At 40.1% G+C, this 21,300-nt stretch overlaps 1 protein-coding gene and 1 long non-coding RNA gene across 24 annotated transcripts in view; both read left to right on the top strand.

The window, feature by feature from the left end:
* The window catches only part of lrrfip1b (leucine rich repeat (in FLII) interacting protein 1b), a 63,593-nt gene extending 60,361 nt beyond the window's left edge, over window positions 1-3,232 (top strand). For 4 of the 23 annotated variants that reach the window (XM_089133908.1, XM_089133907.1, XM_089133909.1 and 1 more), the window contains 2 exons: window positions 59-163; window positions 2,442-3,225. In XM_089133908.1, the coding sequence (XP_088990034.1) occupies window positions 59-163; window positions 2,442-2,552 (216 nt within the window). In that variant the 3' untranslated portion in view covers window positions 2,553-3,225. Of the gene's footprint in view, window positions 1-58; window positions 164-2,441 lie in introns of all 23 variants that reach the window. The other 19 variants (XM_089133916.1, XM_089133911.1, XM_089133915.1 and 16 more) reach the window with 7 other exon arrangements.
* Window positions 3,233-3,353: 121 nt separating this feature from the next.
* On the top strand, window positions 3,354-5,163 carry LOC120476543 (uncharacterized). The gene is made up of 2 exons (XR_005622168.2): window positions 3,354-4,467; window positions 4,981-5,163. It is a non-coding gene; the product is annotated as an uncharacterized LOC120476543 (long non-coding RNA).
* Window positions 5,164-21,300: the final 16,137 nt, after the last annotated feature.

Here is a 21,300-nt window from a genome sequence, read left to right as displayed (position 1 = left end):
TGGTAACAGCAGTTCCACAGTGTTTCATGTATAATCTGCAATCTCTGTCATGTGGCAGATAATTCGACTGGAGGGTCAGGTGGGCCGCTATAAGATGTCTGCTGAGGCTGCGGAGAAAGTGGAAGATGAACTAAAAGTGGAGAAACGCAAGCTACAGAGAGAGGTACATTATTAAATGATTGGGGGGATGCTAATATTTTTTTAACTTTATTTTTATATTCTTTTTCCTTTTAAACAAAACAAAACAAAAACATAACAGAAACCAAAAACAGCAATAAAAAATACAATAAAGACAATCATTCAGGGCAATCGTTTGGTCACTAATATATTAGATAAAGTAAAATGTATGAAAGTATATATGTCAGATGGTGCATTGCACTGGTCAATAAACATGTCATGAAGTCGTAAACACAATCAATTTTTCCCAATACTGCAAATTTCTGTCCATCTGTAAGTTTAAAGCAAAAGTCAGCCTCTCCATCTTCTGGACCTTGGTCATAATGTCCAGCCACTCAGCCTTTGTTGGGGGTTCAAATTGTAGCCACTTTCGTGTTACAGCTTTCTTGCTGGTTGCTAATATTATCTTTAAAAGGTACTTGTCTTTTATCATTAAATGGGCTGCTAAGTTGCCCAGGTAAATTGTAGAAAATGAGCAGTCAGTTTCATCACCGAAAATAAAATCTATTACTTGTATTAGCTCCTGCCAAAATGACTGAATGGCTGGGCAGCTCCAGAATACATGGAAATGGCCAGCCGGCTGTTCCCCACATTTCCTCCAACATAGACCAATTTCCTTCTCGCCAGACTGAATAGATTTTAACTTGGGGGTTATAAGTATCTAATAAGATTCTGCCAACAGAATTCTCTCCACAAACCTGAGCTGGTAGTGGTAATAGTCGCCTGTACAGAACAGATATTCAGCCAGTCTTCCTCTGAAATATCTAGACCAGATTCTTTTCCCCACTTTAATCTAACTTTATTTGTTGATTGTTTCTTTACGGATTGAATGGCTAGATATAGTTTTGAAATAAGTTTTCTATTATCTTTATTTTTATACATGTCAATAAATATATCAATTAAATTGGAGGCATGTTTCCCTATATATCGTATCTCTTTTTTTTAAATAAGTCCTAGTTTGTATGTGAATCGCTAATATTTTAAACATAATTAGCAACAACTGCACTCGAAAACTGTCAATTATGATATAGTGATTTTTTTCTGTGAAATATTCTTAAAATTAAAAATATTGAGCACATTTTGAAGCTGTGAAATCCTTGAAATGTACCTTATGAATAAAGTACATGTAAGAAAAAAATTAAATAGATCTTCATTTGATGCCATGACTAATACAATTAATTAGACCTAATATAATAAGGTAATGGACCAAAAAAAAAGAAAATGTTGGGCGGGATTTGATTTTGTCTATTGAATATCGACTGGATCATTTTTGTTTGCTATCGCTGCAATAAAGTTTTGTCCGGTTCGCAAAAAAAAAAAAAGTCTGAAACCGAGTCAGCACAGATTTGCAAATTACTCATTTAAAAATGACTTTTTCGAACTTTCAAGGTGACTTAAATGTCCCCTGGCTCATCCTCAACCTGACCACATGTTATACTATTCATCGCAATAGTAACACCAAAACATCAATTTAACAGAAACTCCCATGAATCCAAACAAAAAAGAACATGCACTAATTTCTCCTACTATATAATTTTTGTGCAAAACACAAAATAACACTGATCAATTACTCTCTTTATACAGTCCGTATTAAAGAATGCTTGAAAAATCAAATACTCCTCTTGGCGCGTGATTGCCCAACTTACTCAATTTCTTAAGCTGCTGTTAAAGATGAGAGAATGTTGAGATGGAATGAGTAATAATAGTAGTTCTTGAAAATGATCAATATCATTTCTTCATTTTCAAATATTTTGAATGAAATTGAACAAAAATAAGTATATAAGTATATCTTAAAAATATAATTTGTTTGTCAAATATTATTTTTTTTTTCATAAAACAAGAGATGTACATTTTAGTCAAAAACAAGTGATATTCAGAGATTGTATTAAGGTAGTATAGTTATTTATTATTGTGTGATATTTCAACCCGATCTCACGGCAATTCGTTCAAATTTTATGAGGTGGCTAATTCGTAACAATTCGTACAACCTCACTTTTTGTTAAATCGTACATATTTTATGAGTTGCCCAATTCGTACTAATTGACCTTGACCCCTGACCCCGCCCCTAAACATACCCATCACGTGGGTTTAGACAAATCGTACAAATTCGGACGAGTGAGGTCATACGAATTCGTACGAATTAGCCACCTTTTAGTTACCTTTCAATTTGTACGAATTGGTTGTGAGATAGCGTTGGATATTCACAAAGCTACTGAATATTTTTTAGAGAGTGATGTAACAAATTCCTGCTGTGCTTATTCTAGCTGAGGTCTGCCCTTGACCGTATCGATGAGCTGGAGGCAAGCAACAGCCACCTTACGAAGAGACTAGAGAAGATGAAGGCCAATCGGAGTGCCCTACTGGCACAGCAGTGACGCCCGCCTGTGTCCCATTCCTGTCACCCACTGGCACAGATGACTTGCCACTCATATAAAACTAAAATTTCTATCAAAATCAGATCAAATTAGCTCAATCATAATCTTGCTAATTCAGACTTCGAAAAGATAAATAAGGCTAACAGGCATGAACATCAACATTTGTTTGCTAGTAGGATTCCAAGCGGAGGACACATCAAAAACAAATTCTTACTGAGGCTCATTAAAGTGACCTTTGGTTTGGATTAGCAGAATTCAGGCCCTCAATGAGCTCTCAATACTTTTTTGACTGGGTTACGGATTTCTGTGTCTGCAGAGCAACACAACACAGGCAGAGCACATCTATGACAGCATGTTACTTTATGGTAGTATGTTGGTTCAGAGGGACATTGACTTAGCAGATCATGCACTTTATCTCTGCATCAGTATTTAAGTGTGTTACTCAGAAACTGCACAATGTACATGGAAGTTGGAACCATTTTGCATAATGAGGTAATGGAAATTGTGTAGTCCAGATATTAAATGAATGAATGTATGCTCTCATACAGAGACAGTTGTGCATTTTCTTGCAATGTTTTCTGCAGACAGGAACTTAAAGGATTAGTTCACTTTTGAAAAAACTTTTGCTGATAATTTACTCACCCCCATGTCATCCAAGATGTCCATGTCTTTCTTTCCTCAGTCGAAAAGAAATTTAGGTTTTTGATGAAAACATTCCAGGATTTTTCTCCATATAATGGACTTCAATGGGAACCGGATGGTTCAAGGTCCAAAAGACAGTGTTAATAACAGTTTCAGATGCAGCTTCAAATGTCTTTAAATGACACCAGACGATGAATAAGGGTCTTATCATGCGAAACGAATTACGTTCAAAAGGTCACGGGCGACGTAGCCGGAAGTACAGAATCAAAATCGTCCGACATTGTTGTTTTACCTTTTAATTCCTTTTTTTGTATACGGTGTTTGAGCTAGTTTGCACGTTCAACCTATGCGTTCAACTTGTAAACACTGACTCTGTACTTTCGGCTACGTCGCCCGTGACCTTTTGAACGTAATTACGTAATACGTGACGTTGCAAACGCGCCTCACAGAATAGAGCAAGGCTAGCATTTGTCCTTAGAAAAGTTACATTTTTGGAATAAGTTTTGAAATAACCGATCGTTTCGCATGATAAGACCCTTATTCATCGTCTGATATCGTTTAAAGACATTTGAAGCTGCATCTGAAACAGTTATTAACTGTCTTTTGGACCTTGAACCATCCGGTTCCCATTGAAGTCCATTATATGGAGAAAAATCCTGGAATGTTTTCATCAAAAACCTAAATTTCTTTTCGACTGAGGAAAGAAAGACATGGACATCTTGGATGACATTGGGGTGAGTAAATTATCAGCAAAAGTTTTTTCAAAAGTGAACTAATCCTTTAACAACAGTCATGTGCAGGATATGTGCAACATCACTTTGAACGTTTAATGGGGAATTGTTATAATGTCTATTTTGTTTTACGCCAAAATCTGTGTGCAAGTGTTGGTTCGTACTTAAATAAGGCTGACTAGCACTTTATGATGTTAGTAATTTTTGTTTACATGCTAATGTTGAGTAAACATCCTGAGAAACTTACTTATGAGGACATGGTTACAAAAAACTTTAATGCAATAACAATGCTAATATAACTTTATGGAGTTTATTAGGGTCAAAGCCAATATTGGAAGTATCTGAATCATTGTCCTTGAAAATGTTCTCAGTGGCAGCAATTATTTTTCTTTGTTGCTTTATTGAGGGACTCTTTTTTCTCACATATCTATTCAACTAAAGTGGGCCAAATGATGGAAATACTTTTGTGTTTTTTATGCAGGTTTTAGATCACCTACTCACTTTCCATGTATAAAAACAGAGGTCCTGGTCATTGTAATGTGGTAAGTAGAAGTAGACAGTATAAGCACAGCTGATCATCAGAATACTGTTTCACATCCAGTTTAAACTTAAATCATACTGCAACAGCATATATAATCGGAGGGCTAAATGGACATTTGAGAGGTATATATACATTATAGATACAATCTGGAATCGGAGCCTTGCTTTTGAAAACATGCTGAGTCAACACAATAAATGGGAGTGCAGCTGTTTTTTTGAAGCCGGTCATTGTAGCACTTTCCCTAATGGTCTGCCAATTAAAGAGTGTATTATTAATCTCAATGAATTTGAGGTTTATATAAATAAACATGGCTTTTTTTAAGAAAAAGAAAAAGGAACTATTGCAATAATGCTTTTCACAGTAACTGACCATTACATTTACACAACAAGTTCAGATGTACATCATTATGCTAACAACTGTGACAATGAATGTCATGATGGTATATCCGCTGTATGTTTGTGGCAAGAAGATTATTCTTTTTGCTGATTGTGAGCTTCACTTGTATCCCTCCCAGGGTTCTGCAACCATTGGAGACAATGCACCACCTTGTTTACGCACTCAGTGAACATGCTGTCTCATAAGGATTGATATGTTGAACTTTTGAAATAACAGACAGAGACACAAATTATATTGTTTACCTGTATTACACCTCTTCTGTAAGACATGGCATAGCAAGAAATAAACTCATGCAATAACACTGATTTTTCAGGTTTTTATTTATTTCATTCTTTTATTTCATTTTAAGTGGGGGAGGGGTGACTGCGATTTCACTTTTTTCATTTTAAATAGTGTGTGATGTTGCTGTTGGTGCATGAACAGTATCTGCAAAGTTGCGCTGAAAGTTCAGTGTAAGCAGAGATATCGTCTTTTAAACACCAGGAAGTGTAAATGCCTACAAAAACGACTCGATTGGGACTACAGCTGGGTTTTAGACGTCACTAACCCACACATTTGCATCCACCCCTCCCTCCGGAATATGCAAAAAAGGGCATGCACATATTTCTGCAGCACGTCGAGTGTTTTAAAAAAAACACGTCAAGTGTTTTTTTAAGACCTGTCAGGCCTTCTGTGTTCGAGCTTCCCACAGACGCTGTACTTCGTCAACAATGGATACAATTTATGTTTGATTACGTTCCTGAAAATGACGATCGTAATCTAGCTCTCTGTGCTGCGCATTTTACGGAAGACAGCTTCCAGAATCTCCACGAGTTCAATGCCGGATTCAACAAGAAACTGTTACTAAAACATGAAGCAGTTCCAACTTTAAAACCAGAGGCAGCAGTTGTTGGGCCACAACCTGTAAGTAGGCTAAGACTTCATCATTTTAAATGTATTTGCATGTATAATTCCAGGCGTAGTCTTGTGTTTTATTTTTTTCAAATGCCAGCGCTGGCTTCATAGCCACAAGGCTACTAGTTATGCTATTTTGTGTCTATGACAAATGCGTACAAACATCATGGACCTGAATTTTGTACTAAGTACTAATGTTGTAAAATGTATTTTTCATGTATATATGCTTTATGACGTTATTTTCGATTTGATCAAAAACGTAAACTTGCCAACGCTGTTTGTGTTTAATATTAGTTGTCAGTCATTTGCTATTGTTGCCAGTCAGATGCTATTGTGTAAAACAGACGTGTATAAAGTAAAAAAAAAAATGTAGCAAATTATCATTCAGAAACGTTTAGTAAGAGCCGTGTGTGGTGAGGTTCTGTTTGACTCTCTTCATCGCAGCTTTCTCGGTCTGATTCTGCCTCAAACTGATACTGCAGTTCGACACATATTTACATCTGGACCGGAGCTCATGACATGCACGTTTCGCCCGTAAAGGTAATGGGCGTTAATCTTCCGGACAACGTGAGCGACAGTTTAGCCAATCACAATACACCAGGGCAAACTAACCAATCTGAGCCCACTGCCTGTTTCTGAGGGAGTGGTTTCATAGACTCAGGAAGTCGACCGCTCGTTCGAGGACAGAGGAGAGCGCGACTGACAATAAAGGTGAAGTTTATGAAAAATAAGACTTTTAAAAAAAGAAAAAAACACGAATACATATTATATTTCACCCCATAAATACAACCATTCAAAGAAAAAAATCAGTCAACCCCCTGCAATCCGCTGCGTGAGATCAACGCGCGGATACAACAAAATACTACTACGTTGTGTCGGCTCTCGGAAATTCAACGGCATCTAGGGTGGTGAACCTTCTTACAAATCTTCCAGCAACTGAGAAGTTTCCAGCACTCAAAGCCCACCTATTGAAAACGTTTGAACTGTCGGACCCTGAGAGAGCCAAGCAGGCTTTTCTCACTTCTAGGACTGGGTGACAGCAAACAGTCCGAGCTCATGGACCGTATTCTGGATCTTGTGGGCGAGCACAGACCTGATTTTCTATTCATCCAGCTTTTCCTGCATTAGTTGCCTTCCCAAGTGAGAGCTGCATTAACCAACACCACAATCACTGACTGTCGGAGACTGGCTGAAGAAGCTGATAAATTTTTCCTGGCGAGTTAGGGACATTTTTCACTTTTTCCTGCACACATGGCTTCGGTGACGAGGGATGACTCCAGGGGTGGCGTTTGCGTATGGCAGAGTATGGCCATTGCCGTAGCAGTCAGTCAGAGTTCAGATAAAACATCAGCTGATGATGATGCTCGTTAAAGATTTTAGGAGGACTTTTTGAACCCCCTAAATTCCTAAATGATCCTGATCCTTTCATGATCCTAAATTAGATCATGAAAAAATGTGCGTTTTATGATCGCTCAGTCAGTCGTCACCTTTAAAAGTCATATGAAACCGGCCAACCGGCTTCTCCGCAGCATCAGCGTCAGAACAAAAGCAGATGAAAACCTTTTACTGTCTATGAAGAAAACGTGTATGCATTTATTAATAGACAGTGTAGGCCTAAGGCCTATAGTATATACATCTGTTTAGTTCGTTGTTTGTCATAAATGCAGTTTACATTAAATGCTGCTGGAGTAATTAAACACGGTTTCCCACTGTGAAATCTGGGCTTATTTATTTAATTATGAAATTCCTTTCATATAAACGAGTCCGACATGAGACTTTTGTGACTTTTCATACTGTTGCTATACTTCAGTGCAATAAAGTTGCTAAAAAATTGTTATAATATTAATTTGATAATAAATCCGAAGGCAAAACACGTGATAATGAAGTGATTAATAACAATGAGCGCCGTGCTGCTCTTGGTCTAAACGCCAACTTCTCTGATTAGATGATGGATCAGGAAAAAAAACAACGTAACAAAGATTTTTGTGTGTGTGTGTGTGTGTGTGTGTGGGTGTGCGCAGCTTTACAAAATTCATGAATGGATTGAATATTCCATTTCAGAGAATGCTGTTTCTGTCTGGCCTAATAAGCTGTGAGCTATCCCTATTTTCTTTCCCTCCTGACACAACGCATTACAAGTTAACAGTGCATTGTGCATTTTGTTAATGTGAGGTATATCGTTCGGTAATGTCGTTGTTCTATGTGATGTTATGCCAGATGCCATACTCTAGGTTTTTGTGAAACGCCGCCACTGGATGACTCCACACTCATCTCTGTAACCACTTCTCATCAGCAGCAGTCGTCTGGCCCCCAACAGCCTTCAGGCTTGTGTTTCTACCATGCAAAGTTTGGAAGCAAGGCTATCAAATGCCATTCACCTTGCAGTTTCGGCAGTTTGGGAAATGGCCGGCGTTCAGTAATGGCCTTGAGTGATGAGCCGTAGGCAGGCTGCTTTTCATCCCCAATAGAATCTCTGGACGCCATTTTCTGTTTGACACGGGAGCACAGAGGAGCATCCTGTCTGCATCCCATTTGGACATGGTGACCAACAACCACGGCCCCCCTATGGAAACTTCCAATTGTTGCCCCATCCGCACATATGGAACGAGGTACATCATTGTGTTTCGGAGGACAGCAGTTTGGCTGAGACTTTGTTACAGCAAAGGTTGCCGTCCCCCTCCTCGGTGCAGATTTTTTTGTGTGCACATGGACTGTTGGTGAATGTAAAGAACCGCTGTCTGATTGACACCGTCACGTTTTGTTCTTATATGTGCACGCTCAGCAAGGCCGACTCCATACAAATGTCTAGCATGCTCTCAGCTTCCGATGATTTCCAACATCTACTTGCCAGCCGTGAAGCATGGTGTGGAGCACCATCTCGCCACAACTGGTCAACCCTTCTATGCCCGTGCTCGGTGCCTCGACCTGACCAAGCTTGCCATTGCAAAGGCTGAGTTTACAAACGTGGAATGCCTGGGCATAGTCCGTCGATCCGACAGCCTTTGGGCATCACCCCTCCACATCGTTCCCAAACCTGAAGGCGGCTGCTTAATGAGGCAACGGCACCTGACTGATACCCAGTCCTGAACATACAGGCATGCCCTTCGGCCTTAAAAATGCCACCCAATCTTTTCAGCGCCTCATGTTTTACGAGAAGTGCCTTTCCTTTTTGTATACTTGGATGACATCCTGGTAGTAAGTGTGTCCAAGTCTCAGCACTTGGCGCACCTCCAAATCCTTTTTGAGAGGCTTAGCCAACATGGATTAATTGTAAACCCTGCTAAGTGCCAGTTCGGGCTCTCCACCACTGACTTCCTAGGACACAGAGTCACTAAGGATGGAGCAGTCCCTCTCCCTTTAAAGGTAAACCCAAGCACACTATGGAATAGACTGAGAGCAGAGACAAAGCTTTTATTGCCACTAAGGCTATCACTATGCTGGCGCATCCTTCTCCGACAGCCTCCATCACCATCACCTTAGGCGCTTTGGACTACACTGTCGGTGCTGTCTAAGAACAGTGGGTAGGCGGGGCCTGGCAGCCGCTGTCTTTCTTTAGCCACCAGCTGTGCCCCTGTGAGCGGAAGTACAGCACTTTCGACTGGGAGGTGCTGGGTCTCTGCCTTGGCATTAGACACTTTCGTTCCCTGCTGGAAGACAGACACTTCACTCCTTTTGTGGACCATGCTGACTTTTGCCATGGCCAAGGTGGCTGAGCCGTGGTCCGCCCGCCAGCAACGGCATCTGTCCTACATTTCAGAGTTCACCACGGACTTGCAGCTCGTGGCGGACTGCCTATTACGGGCTGTGGCTGGGGCAGTCCATCTTGGTTTGGATCACAAACACATGGCGGTGACTCAGACCACAGACCCGGACGTGCAACTCCAGAAGACCTTGACTACAGGGCTGCAGATCGAGTATGTGATACAGTGTTTTATAAACAGTTTGTCAAAGCGTCTAAGGCGCTGTATTTCTCAGATTTAATCTCTAAGAATCAGTACAGTCCTGAAATATTATTTAGTGTGATTAATATTGTTTTAAATCCTGCATGCTCTATTGTTTTTGACATTTCAGAGAGAGCTTGTTATTTTATTTTATTTTTTTGTTGCATAAAATCTCTGCTATTAGAGCTAGCATATTTAGTTCTGTTCTGGTTCAAAGCCATTTTCAATCTCCTCCTGATTCTCTTACCTCTGACCAGTTAAATACATTTGAGCCGGTAACTACTCCGGACCTGTTAGAAATTACCCAACATCTCAAGCTAGTTTATTGTCACAAACTGCTCCGAGACACAAAGGTTGAGGATCCAAATGCAGTATTTATTGAACAGGGTAATCCAAAAATGTAATCCAGATAAGAGTCATATACAAACAAACAATCCAAACAATAACATATCAGCTGTGAGAAAAAAAGAGAGACACCCGATGGAACAGGCAGAGAATAACCAGGACACGGCAGAAACAGAATACAAATATGCTAAGAAATGCAGTGAGACAACATACAAGACTTCACAGGGAATGAATGAATGTACATGGTTTAAATAGGCTGAGACTAACAAGGTAATGAGACACAGGTGGATGCAATCAGGGATGATGAGTTCGGGCAGTGAGTTATGTGAAATGTAGTTTGTGAGGGAATGACAATAGTCTGATGTGGAGTTCCCTCTGGAGGTTCTCAAGGGCACTCCAGCTGGTGACCGTCACACTTATTGCTTTTTTGATATCATCCCGCCCCTCTTTTTAATTCAGGTTTGGGATGCAGTGGGTCCAACTAGATCATCTGTAGTGAATCAGAGTCTCATAGAGGGGCTGGTGCCATCATATTTTAATCTGCAGAGTACAGAAACTGCCCTTCTCAAGGTGACCAATGACTTGTTTTTGTAAGTAGTGTCACGGTCCATGAATCCACTGTTTTGTGTGTGTATGTATGTCTGTGTGGGTGTGGTTACCAATCCCATTGTTTGTCTGTGACAGGTGCAGTTCATCACCATTCCCTTTATATGTTCAGTAAATATCATCTCATGTTGTAAGATTGATGTGGCTTCCCTGGTGTCGTGTCCTGTTACTGTTGGACACATGTTAAAGTATGTCCTTTGGCCTGTTTAGTATATGTTAAAAATACAATTACATATAACCTTATTGAATTGTCACAGGAAATAGACATTGAGTATATTGGGTTGAATATGTCAATATCACCTCAAACGTCTTTTACTGTCATTTGCCTATATTGACCACCATCAACCAATAACATATTTTCTGAACATCTCCGAAATATTCTTAAAGGGTACATATCATGCTTTTAAATAATTCATTTTTACATATAAATCATACCGTTGTGGTCTATATAAAACATAACTGCAATGCTTGGTTCTGAATTCCTCATTATTATAGCTCCACAGGCCCCTTCTCTTCCCCTTTTCTGATGTGCGTCTTTGAGCGACCTGTTTTAAAGCGTCCCCTTTAAATAAAAAGGAGATGCGTCATACCCCGCCCGCTCTCCAGGTCGATTTCACGGTCAGTTCAACTCCCCACGTTCGGCCATTATTGTAGTTTGATTAGAGATATACGATTATATACGATACCTTCAAAGAACATTTTTATTCACACGTTAATAAAATGTCAACAACAGAAGACTTGTCCATAAAGCCTTACATATTCGAGCCAGAGCGAGCGAGTTGATAAAGACGACGACAAACCTGCAGTGAACAACCACTTCTTCATATGGATATATTGGTATGTGAGTTAACTGTTTTGTGTTATTAGTGAAAGTCGACTATTTCTTTTGTTAAAACAAGCACACTGACAAGATAAATGACTACGGTCTAATCTTACCACAAAAAAATCTGTATTGACAATATGTTACGTTTAGAAAAGCATCAGAAAACAACGCAGCTAAATGACCATTGATGAAACTCAAGAACAATAATACTGCAGACGTGTAACGTTACTTCAAAACAAAAACAAAGAAAGACAAATGTACTGCTAAACCATGACCACCATGTGTTTTAAGAAAGTAAAGTACTTTATTTTTATTAACGATATTTACAGCTTATCAAAATCCTCTGTTTGTCGTCTCCAAAGATAGAAGGAATTTACCTCTCATTCAGACGAAGTCAATCGGCAAACCCTTCTGTATACTGGCAGAGGTTGTTGAAGTGGGAATCCTTGAAGTGCTTCAGGTCACTAACGTACATCCAACAACCGAACATTTTGACTTGCCCTCTCGTAACTTCTGCATCATTGAGCTCGGACTACAAAATCGGAGCGAGAAATAATGTCCTTATTTGGCAGTTCCGCTGCAAATACGGTGACGCACTTGCAAAATATGACCAAAACAGAATATAAAGATATAAACGAAGCACCTGAAGAGAATAATTTCATCTTTTGTGTACTTATACACACTCTAAATATACAACAAAATGCATTTAAGGGCTAAAAAAGTGGATTTTGCATGATATGTCCCTTTAAGCAATGTGATGATAAAAATGAGTTAATATACTAATGGGTGATTTTAATATAAACTGGGGTGAAAAAACTGGGAGGAAAAAGCTTAAAGAGATAACAAACAAATTCAATTTCTCCCAACTGATACAAGGTTCAACAAGAATAACCAACTCCCCCAAGACACAAATTGATCTGATATTTACTAACAGACCTGAGTGAGTAACCAGAACACATAATATGCTGACTGGTCTGTCTGATCATAATATCAATGCCCATGTGGGTGTTTCTATGTGGGCAGAAATAAAAGAAAACTAAAAGAGCGTTTTTTGAACACAAATAAGCAATCCGAGTCAACAACGAAGATTATCCGTTGGCCAAACACTATAAAGCAGTACATCATAGTGACCCATCATCCTTAAGAATTCAGGGCATTGAAATTATCAAAAAATATGCCGAGGTGACATTTTAAAACAGTTTTTGCAACGTGAAACCTTTTGGATATGGAATTTTAAAGCAATGGACTATCCAGGGCTAAATGAGGATATAGATTATAGACCTTTTTTGTGACTTTGTAATATTGTTTTTTTTTTAAACTTATTTTTCATGTATATTGTATATGCATGAATATATGCGTGCTACCTGTTGCTTGTGCTTTAACTTAATGTGACCAAAAGCTTTAATGCTAAAAATGTCATGATTCTGCCATCATGTCGCTGATTTTTCCTAGTCTTGTGGCAGGATCATGGCAAAACCATGTTATGTGTAAGCACATGGCCATTTGTTTGGGCTGTGTGCTTGCGTTGTCTCGTCACCTAACTCCGCCCCCTTGTTACCCTTGTTTAGTCTTGATTAATTTATCTCTGTCACCTGTTCTGTTATCATTAGTCTCCCTTTATCTTGCCCTTGTGTTTGCTGTCCTGTGTCTGTTCATTGTGAAACCTGCTGTGAGATCTGTTTGATGTTGTGTTAAGTTTGCAGTGAGTAATTCCTTGAGTTAACTGTTAATCTAGAGTCTGTTCGTGTCTTAATATTGTTCCTGTCTTGACCTCAGTCTAAATCTAATGTTTACTACCCAGTCTTGTTTTGCCCCCTCGTGGGTTTTGTTTTCTGTTTTGTCTTGAATAAATTCTGTGTTGAGCAATCAGTCTGCTTTTGGGTTCGTCTATCCTTCTACCACATGACAGAATGAACCGACCAACAAAGAACCCAGCAGACAGTTTGTTCTCCCAGTTCCGGCCACAGCCGGAACAGTGGTGGTTGTCGGCTCCCAACGACGGAGAGAGAATCAACGGTCCTGTCCCACCCGAGGGTGAGTGGATCCTGAAGAATTGGGCCCGACTCTGGGATCATTTCTCCCAGGAGGATCCGCAGGCTTCCACCACCTCGTTACCACCTGCCAGGCTGCCAGTGATCCCTGAGGGTCACGTTTTAGCTGTGGTTACGCAGGGGAACCAGGCTCACTCCACTTCGGCTCCTGACGCGTCAGCTGCACCCGCCAGTCTCCGTGGCAAACGAGAAAGACGGCTGTCGTGGGAGTCTACTTCGGAGTCCTTTTCCACTGAGACCACACTTCCTGCTGTGCTTCCCCAACCAGTCACAAACCTGGCTATGTCCTCTGCTCCACGACCCAGGAAGAGGAAGAAGGGAGCCTCTTTTCCTCTGTCTCTCCCAGAGCCCGCTCCAGCAGGCGCCGTCCCAGAGCCCGCTCCAGCAGGCGCCGTCCCAGAGCCCGCTCCAGCAGGCGCCGTCCCAGAGCCCGCTCCAGCAGGCGCCGTCCCAGAGTCTACAGTCGTGAGTGCTGCAGAGAGGGAGGCGGTCGATTCTGCCGCTGAGGCTGTTATACGCTCAGTTTCAGCTAATCAGGATATGCCGGTTGTTATTGCTGCAAGAACCCAGTCTGAATACCTGTCACCTCTTGTCAAAATCCTAGAAGTCCCTGTTAGTCCCGTCTTGTCCCCAGACCCCGTGCCTACAGCTGCAGAGAGCACTGCTCCCAAGTCAGCTGCTGAGAGCGCTGCTCCCGAGTCGGCGTCAGAGAGTGCTGTCCCCGAGTCTGCGTTAGAGAGTGCGGTTTCCAAGTCTACTGCAGAGAACGAGGTGTCCGAGTCTGCTATGGAGAGCACTGGTTCTGAAACTGAATCTGAGAGCCCAGCATTGCCTCTCACCACTCCCCGGTCGCCTGCAACATCCCCAGTCATGTGTCCCCTGCTGTTCCCCCGGTCTGGTTACCTGTTTCTTCACCCTCTGTGCCCTGTGCGTTTCCCCGTTCACCCCTGTCACCACATCACCCCGGACCATTTCCCCTAAGACTGTGCCTCATGTGTCCCCATCCAAGTCTGCCCGGATTCCGCGCCCTCAGCCCTCGTCCCGAAAGCCCAAGACCCCCAGTCCACCCATCCACCCTGGACTATCTCCCATGAACTCCCTTGCCCCCCCCCCCCTCCCGTGTTTGTTATTTTTATTGTTTCATCCGGACCCTGCTATAGTTTTTTTTATGTTTGCCATTGTTGATGTTTGCTATGTTCTGTTGGTTTTTGTCTATGTCTCGTTCTGTCTTGTCTTGTGCTTAGTGTCCCTTTGAGGAGCGTCTGGTAGCCGCTCCTTAAGGTGGGGGTTCTGTCATGATTCTGCCATCATGTCGCTGATTTTTCCTAGTCTTGTGACAGGATCATGGCAGAACCATGTTTTATGTGTAAGCACATGGCCATTTGTTTGGGCTGTGTGCTTGCGTTGTCTCGTCACCTGTTCTGTTATCATTAGTCTCCCTTTATCTTGCCCTTGTATTTGCTGTCCTGTGTCGGTTCATTGTGAAACCTGCTGTGACATCTGTTTGATGTTGTGTTAAGTTTGCAGTGAGTAATTCATTGAGAAGACTGTTATTCTTAGGGTTGCCACCCGTCCCTTAAAATACGGAATCGTCCCGTATTTGTGAAATAAAAAGCGCATTTGTCCCGTATTTCCGACGCATGATTCCATGCAAATCATGCCACCCGCATTCTGTGAAGACGCGTCCTATTCTACCCTAGATTGGGTAATACGCGCTGCCATTGTTGGTTTGATTGGTTTGTTTAACACCATCAGGTTCAGGGCCAATCAGAGTCAGAAGAGGGCGGGTCTTTTGGCAGAGAGTTGTGTCCACCTCTGAAACGAAAGCGTATGCAAAAGTAACGACGAGAGTGTGAGGAAACAAGTACTTCGCTGGAAAGTGTCAGTGGCAATGAGTAGCCTAAATAATAATAAATAAGAGAGAGAGATATTAAATACATATTTAATAATAAAAATGTGAATGTTGTGGAGAAAAATAACTTGCTTAACAAACCCAGAGAATTCCATAGGCTATAATAGAATTAACAATAGCCTATGTCTGAATACATAAATAATAAATAGATTTTCTTACCAATAATACAAATAGTCATATCAACAGACATAATTTTACATAGACCCACACATAAACAAATAAGGATTTTACAGTAGGCTAATACTAATAGCCTAATTATAATGAAATCAATTTCACAAGAAGTAGAGTAATTAATTTGCCCGTGGTTGCATTTTAGTGTCTTTGTTTCCATGATGAGTCTAGAGAACATGCGACTAAAAGCAGCATGCCATGACCTATGGCCGTGGCAGACAAATCCTTGCTTTTAAAGGTATAGGCCTATGGTTTTTTGTTGTTGTTGTTGTTTTTTTCTTTGGAAAATAAATATATAATATTAATATACAGAGCTTGGTAGACAAGTAACCTATTTGTTAATGTTATTAAACAGATTAATATATTTAAATATTGTAATTTTCATTATTAAATATTAATCATATATGCATACTAAATTGTGATCCTATCTGTTATACACACTTTATGGCAATTAAAAGAAAGTTTTAAAAGTGCTACATTATTTAAATAAAAAATTGACAAATAATTACATAACAATTTCAAAATCAAATTAAAAATCAATTTTAGTAAATAAAAACAATCCATGCATAATTGTCAAAAACATGATTAATGGTTCTGTAATCCCTAACATATACAGAAGAGTTCAAATAAGTAAATAAGAGTAAAATAATAAAATGTAAAATAATAATATAAAATGTTTTCTGTTGCAAGCTCACATACTTGATCTCATTTTTTCTCGTGGTTTATTGTTGAGCTGTCAAGTTGGCATGTTGAAATAATCAGTTCCATACACTTGACGCATTTTTCTTTTTTAAATTTAATTTAATTATTTATTTATCTCGTGTATGGGTGTCCCTTATTTTGCCTCAGTGAAGGTGGCAACCCTAGTTATTCTAGAATCTGTTCGTGTCTTAATATTGTTCCTGTCTTGACCTCAGTCTATGTCTTTACTACCCAGTCTTGTTTTGCCCCCTCGTGGGTTTTGTTTTCTGTTTTGTCTTGAATAAATTCTGTGTTGAGCAATCAGTCTGCTTTTGGGTTCATCTATCCTTCTACCACATCAAATGACAATAAATCATTTGAGAAGTGTGTTCTCTCAATATATGCATGAGTGTATATGTATGCTTTTTGTTTTGTCGCTTATATGTTTTTCATTTAACATTGTGATCAATAGATTCGTTCTTGAGAACCATGTGAGAGATGTGACCTGGCAATGTGTACATGAGTATATAGGCCTATGGATGTTATTTGTTTCTGTTTATTTGTGATTGTATTTTTAGTGCTGGAAACTGTGTGAGAGGCGTGTATTGGCAATTGACTGTGGACCTTTAACACTAATTGCCAGCACCTGTGTGCTTGCTTGTGTGTGTGTGTGTGTGTGTGTCTGTGTGTGTCTTTGTCATTGAGATCAGTTTTCTACCTGCTTCACCATGCCCTGAAGAAGGCTCCATGCTGCTACGTGTGAGCTTTTCAAATTTGTCCGTTTAGGACATGTCATTTTTTCAATAAAGACATTTTAATTAAGAAGTGCCTCGGTCATCAGAGATTTCTTTCTCTATACTGTCTTCTTTATTCATGCTTTTGTTTTTCAAATCTGCAACTGTCAAAGCCACCTCATTACTGATTAACTAACATTACTTTCTGGAGCTCAGCTGTGAGCGACAGTATTTTTTTTATCTCTTAACACAAGGAGTTTGTCTGTTTGGAATCCTGTTTTATAAGAAAAACTAAATAGCTTGGAGCTATCTGAATGTTTAAACGTACATCCTGATATTGAACAAAGACTATCACACCTATATTTGATCTAAACTTTGCTCCTCCGGGTGGAAAACGGTTTAGGTAAATATTTAACAGCAGGTTTGGACATTAAGTAGTATTAGATTGATGATATTTAGTTAAATACAATTAATCTTAGATTGAGGCCAAATTTTTTTAAATGAAACTGGCAGCACATTCTTAAACCCTGAATAGCAAAAAGGAACCTTAGAAACTGTCGACAAAGATTGTGGTGTATGTGAAGAGCATATAAAATTAATTTCAAGTTCATTTCAGTTTCAGTGTTTTTCTTATTCCTCATTGTACATATTTCATTGTTCCTTGAAAAGTGTTCATTGTTTTTAGTATAGCTTTAATTTGGCAACATTTTACAAAGGTCTTATTTAATAACATTAGCCAAAAATAACATTTAATAACTAACAATGAGCAATATATTTGTTACAGAATTTATTCATTTTTGTTAATGTTAATTAATACAAATCCAGCAAATCATTGATTGTTCATTTTACATTCTTTTCAAGTTTCCTAATGAGTGTGTGAAGGTACAGGCTATAGCCTACAAATTACAAATTGAGAAAATTACTTAGTTTGAGTAGTTAAGTTAAATATACAGTTCATCCCAAATTGAAAATAATTTGCTTTATGTCATTTCCTGTTTTATGTCTCGCTGGCAGTCTTTCAGACAGCTCTACGTGTTAACAATGGAGCATTTCACTGTGTTTGAACATGCTTCAAGGAGTTCAGTGAAGTTGGCAATAGGCCTCTATTCAAAGATTAGAACTTCCCGGATCAATATTCGTGAGCTAAATGTTGTTAAAACACAAACGACACCTTACAGTAGCAACGACAACGAGCAACAACCCAATTTTCCTCAGAACGAGTTTTATAAATTTGTTTCCAAGCAGTCGGTTGAAATTTCAAGGACATAACTTCACTGTGACAAATTGTACTGTCACCAAATTCAGGTTCATAGTGTTTGAACTAACATTACGAACACAGATAGAGTCCGTCTGCTATAGAGAATTTTAAGGATGGAAATTTCTCCTGGAGGAAATCTCTGAATCAGATGAGCACACGGACGTGTGTTGTGATAGTTTCGCCTGACTTAACATCCAGGTATCATGCAGTAATTCACCATATAGAAATAAATACAAACGAGGAGTAATTCACTAACTTAATGAGTTTGTCAATGTAATGTTAACGGGGTTTGTTGTTGTGGGAAGAAGGAGGCAGGAACCAGCGAACATGTAAACATTTTAATAGTAAAATGAACAACGCATTCTCATCCCAAAGCGCCATATAGGACGCTTTTGCAAAAGCGTAAATATCCAACGCACATGGCACCCTTTAACGTCTAATGAGACGCTTCGGTTAATGGTTAAGTTTAGGTATGGTGTAGGGTAAGGGTTAGACCACTAGGGGGGCGCCTTCTGCCCAAATATATATGCGTCTCATTTCACGTTAAAGGGTGCCATGTGCGTTGGATATTTACGCTTTTGCAAAAGCGTCCTATATGGCGCTTTGGGATGAGAACGGGCTCAAATGAAACATGATTACTATTTTCACTTTTATTTTTTCAGTATTGTAATTGCTGTTGTTGCTGTCTTTTGCTTTCACCATTGTGATCACCACTGCCATCATCATTATCATTTATTATTAATATTATTATTGTTATTGTTGTTACTATTATAATCATAAATATTACCATTGTCAATGCTGTATTGGAATTAAGTGTCATTGTCATAACTACTGCAATAATATCCCCCTTATCTTTATATGGGTTTTTAATGCACCACAACATAGAATAGGGAAGGAAAAAAAGGAATATGTATATATGGAAAAATTAAGGTTTTTGATGAAAACATTCCAGGATTTTTCTCCTTATAATGGACTTCCATGGGAACCAGGTCCAACCGAGGTCCAAACGACAGTTATAACAGTTACAGATGCAGCTTCAAATGTCTTTAAACGACACCAGACGATGAATAAGGGTCTTATCATGCGAAACGATCGGTTATTTCAAAGCTTATTCCAAAAATGTAACTTTTCTAAGGACAAATGCTAGCCTTTCTCCATTCTGTGAGGCGCGTTTGCAACGTCACGTAATACGTAATTACGTTCAAAAGGTCACGGGCAACGTAGCCAGAAGTACAGAGTCAGAGTGTTTACAAGTTGAACGCATAGGTTGAACGTGAAAACTAACTCAAATGCCGTTTACAAAAAAGGAATTAAAAGGTAAAACAACGATGTCGGACGATTTTGATTCTGTACTTCCGGCTACGTCGCCCGTGACCTTTTGAACGTAATTACGTATTACGTGACGTTGCAAACGTGCCTTACAATATATTGCATTTGTCCTTAGAAAAGTTACATTTTTGGAATAAGCTTTGAAATAACCGATCGTTTCACATGATAAGACCCTTATTCATCGTCTGGTGTCGTTTAAAAACATTTGAAGCTGCATCTGAAACTGTTATTAACTGTCGTTTGGACCTCGGTTGGACCTGGTTCCCATTGAAGTCCATTATAAGGAGAAAAATCCTGGAATGTTTTCATCAAAAACCTTAATTTCTTTTCGACTGAGGAAAGAAAGACATGGACATCTTGGATGACATGGGGGTGAGTAATTTATCAGCAAAAGTTTTTTCAAAAGTGAACTAATCCTTTAATGCAGTTTAGACATTGCACATAACACAAAAAATAGGAAAAGATAGGGACTGAAGAGATGTGGGGGAAGGTTATCTTATATAATCTTATTATATCATCTTGTGGTGAATGCAAGATACATAATTCACCTTTGTTAAGTGTAGTTCTATACACTGTTGGTTGTAAACACAGCACTCTGTTCTTCACGACTGTTAAGGGATCGCGTTCCCTTTAAATGCTCTGAACGTGTGTTCACGTGGGACGCATGTCAGCGCCATTTGCGATTATTATGTTTTCTTTCTAATAATAAACGACACACGCATTCGTGTGCTCAAAGTGAGAAGTTGTCTGTCGCAATTTACTGCAATTTCCACACTGGTGACCCCGACATTAGTCTGCTGGACGTATCCAGAGACACGACTCGACCATGACCGCGAACGCTGTCACGCTTAAACTCCCCGAATTCTGGGAATCGTCAGCATCTGCATGGTTCGCCCAGACTGAAGCGCAGTTCGCGTTACGTGAGATCACCGCGGATACAACGAAATACTACTATGTTGTGTCGGCTCTCGGAAATTCAACAGCATCCAGAGTGGTGAGCCTTCTTACAAATCCTCCCGAAAATGAGAAGTATGCAGCACTCAAAGCCCACCTATTGAAAACGTTTGAATTGACGGACACTGAGAGAGCCAACAGGCTTTTCTCACTTCAAGGACTGGGTGACAGCAAACCGTCTGAGCTCATGGACCGCATGCTGGATCTTTTAGGTGAGCACAGACCAGATTTTCTATTCACACAGTTATTCCTGCGTCAGCTACCTACCCAAGTGAGAGCTGCATTAGCTAACACCACAATCACTGACTGTCGGAGACTGGCTGAAGAGGCCGATAAATTTTTTCTGGCGAGTCAAGGACATTGTGCGGCCGCGTTTTTTCCCGCGCACGTTGCCACGGTGACGGGGGACGATTCCACACTCATCGGTGCAACCACTTCTCGTCGGCAGCAGTCTTCTGGCCCCCAACAGCTTACAGGCTTGTGTTTTTATCACGCAAAGTTTGGAAGTAAGGCTACCAAATGCCGTTCACCATGCAGTTTTGGTGGTTTGGGAAACGCCAGGGCCGGCGCTCAGTAGTGGCCATGAGTGTCGGCCGCGTAGACAGGCTGCTTTTCATCCGTGACAGCATCTCCGGACGCCGTTTTCTGTGTGACACGGGAGCACAGAGGAGCATCCTGCCTGCATCCCGTTTGGACATGGTGGCCGACAGCCACGGCCCCCCTATGGAAGCTGCCAATG

The sequence above is a fragment of the Pimephales promelas genome, chromosome 8 (genome assembly GCF_988280905.1).
Source record: "Pimephales promelas chromosome 8, fPimPro1.hap1.1, whole genome shotgun sequence".
NCBI classification, from domain to species: domain Eukaryota; kingdom Metazoa; phylum Chordata; class Actinopteri; order Cypriniformes; family Leuciscidae; genus Pimephales; species Pimephales promelas.
The sequence above is the reverse complement of the archived record's forward strand: the minus strand, read 5'-3'. Positions and strand labels throughout refer to the sequence as shown.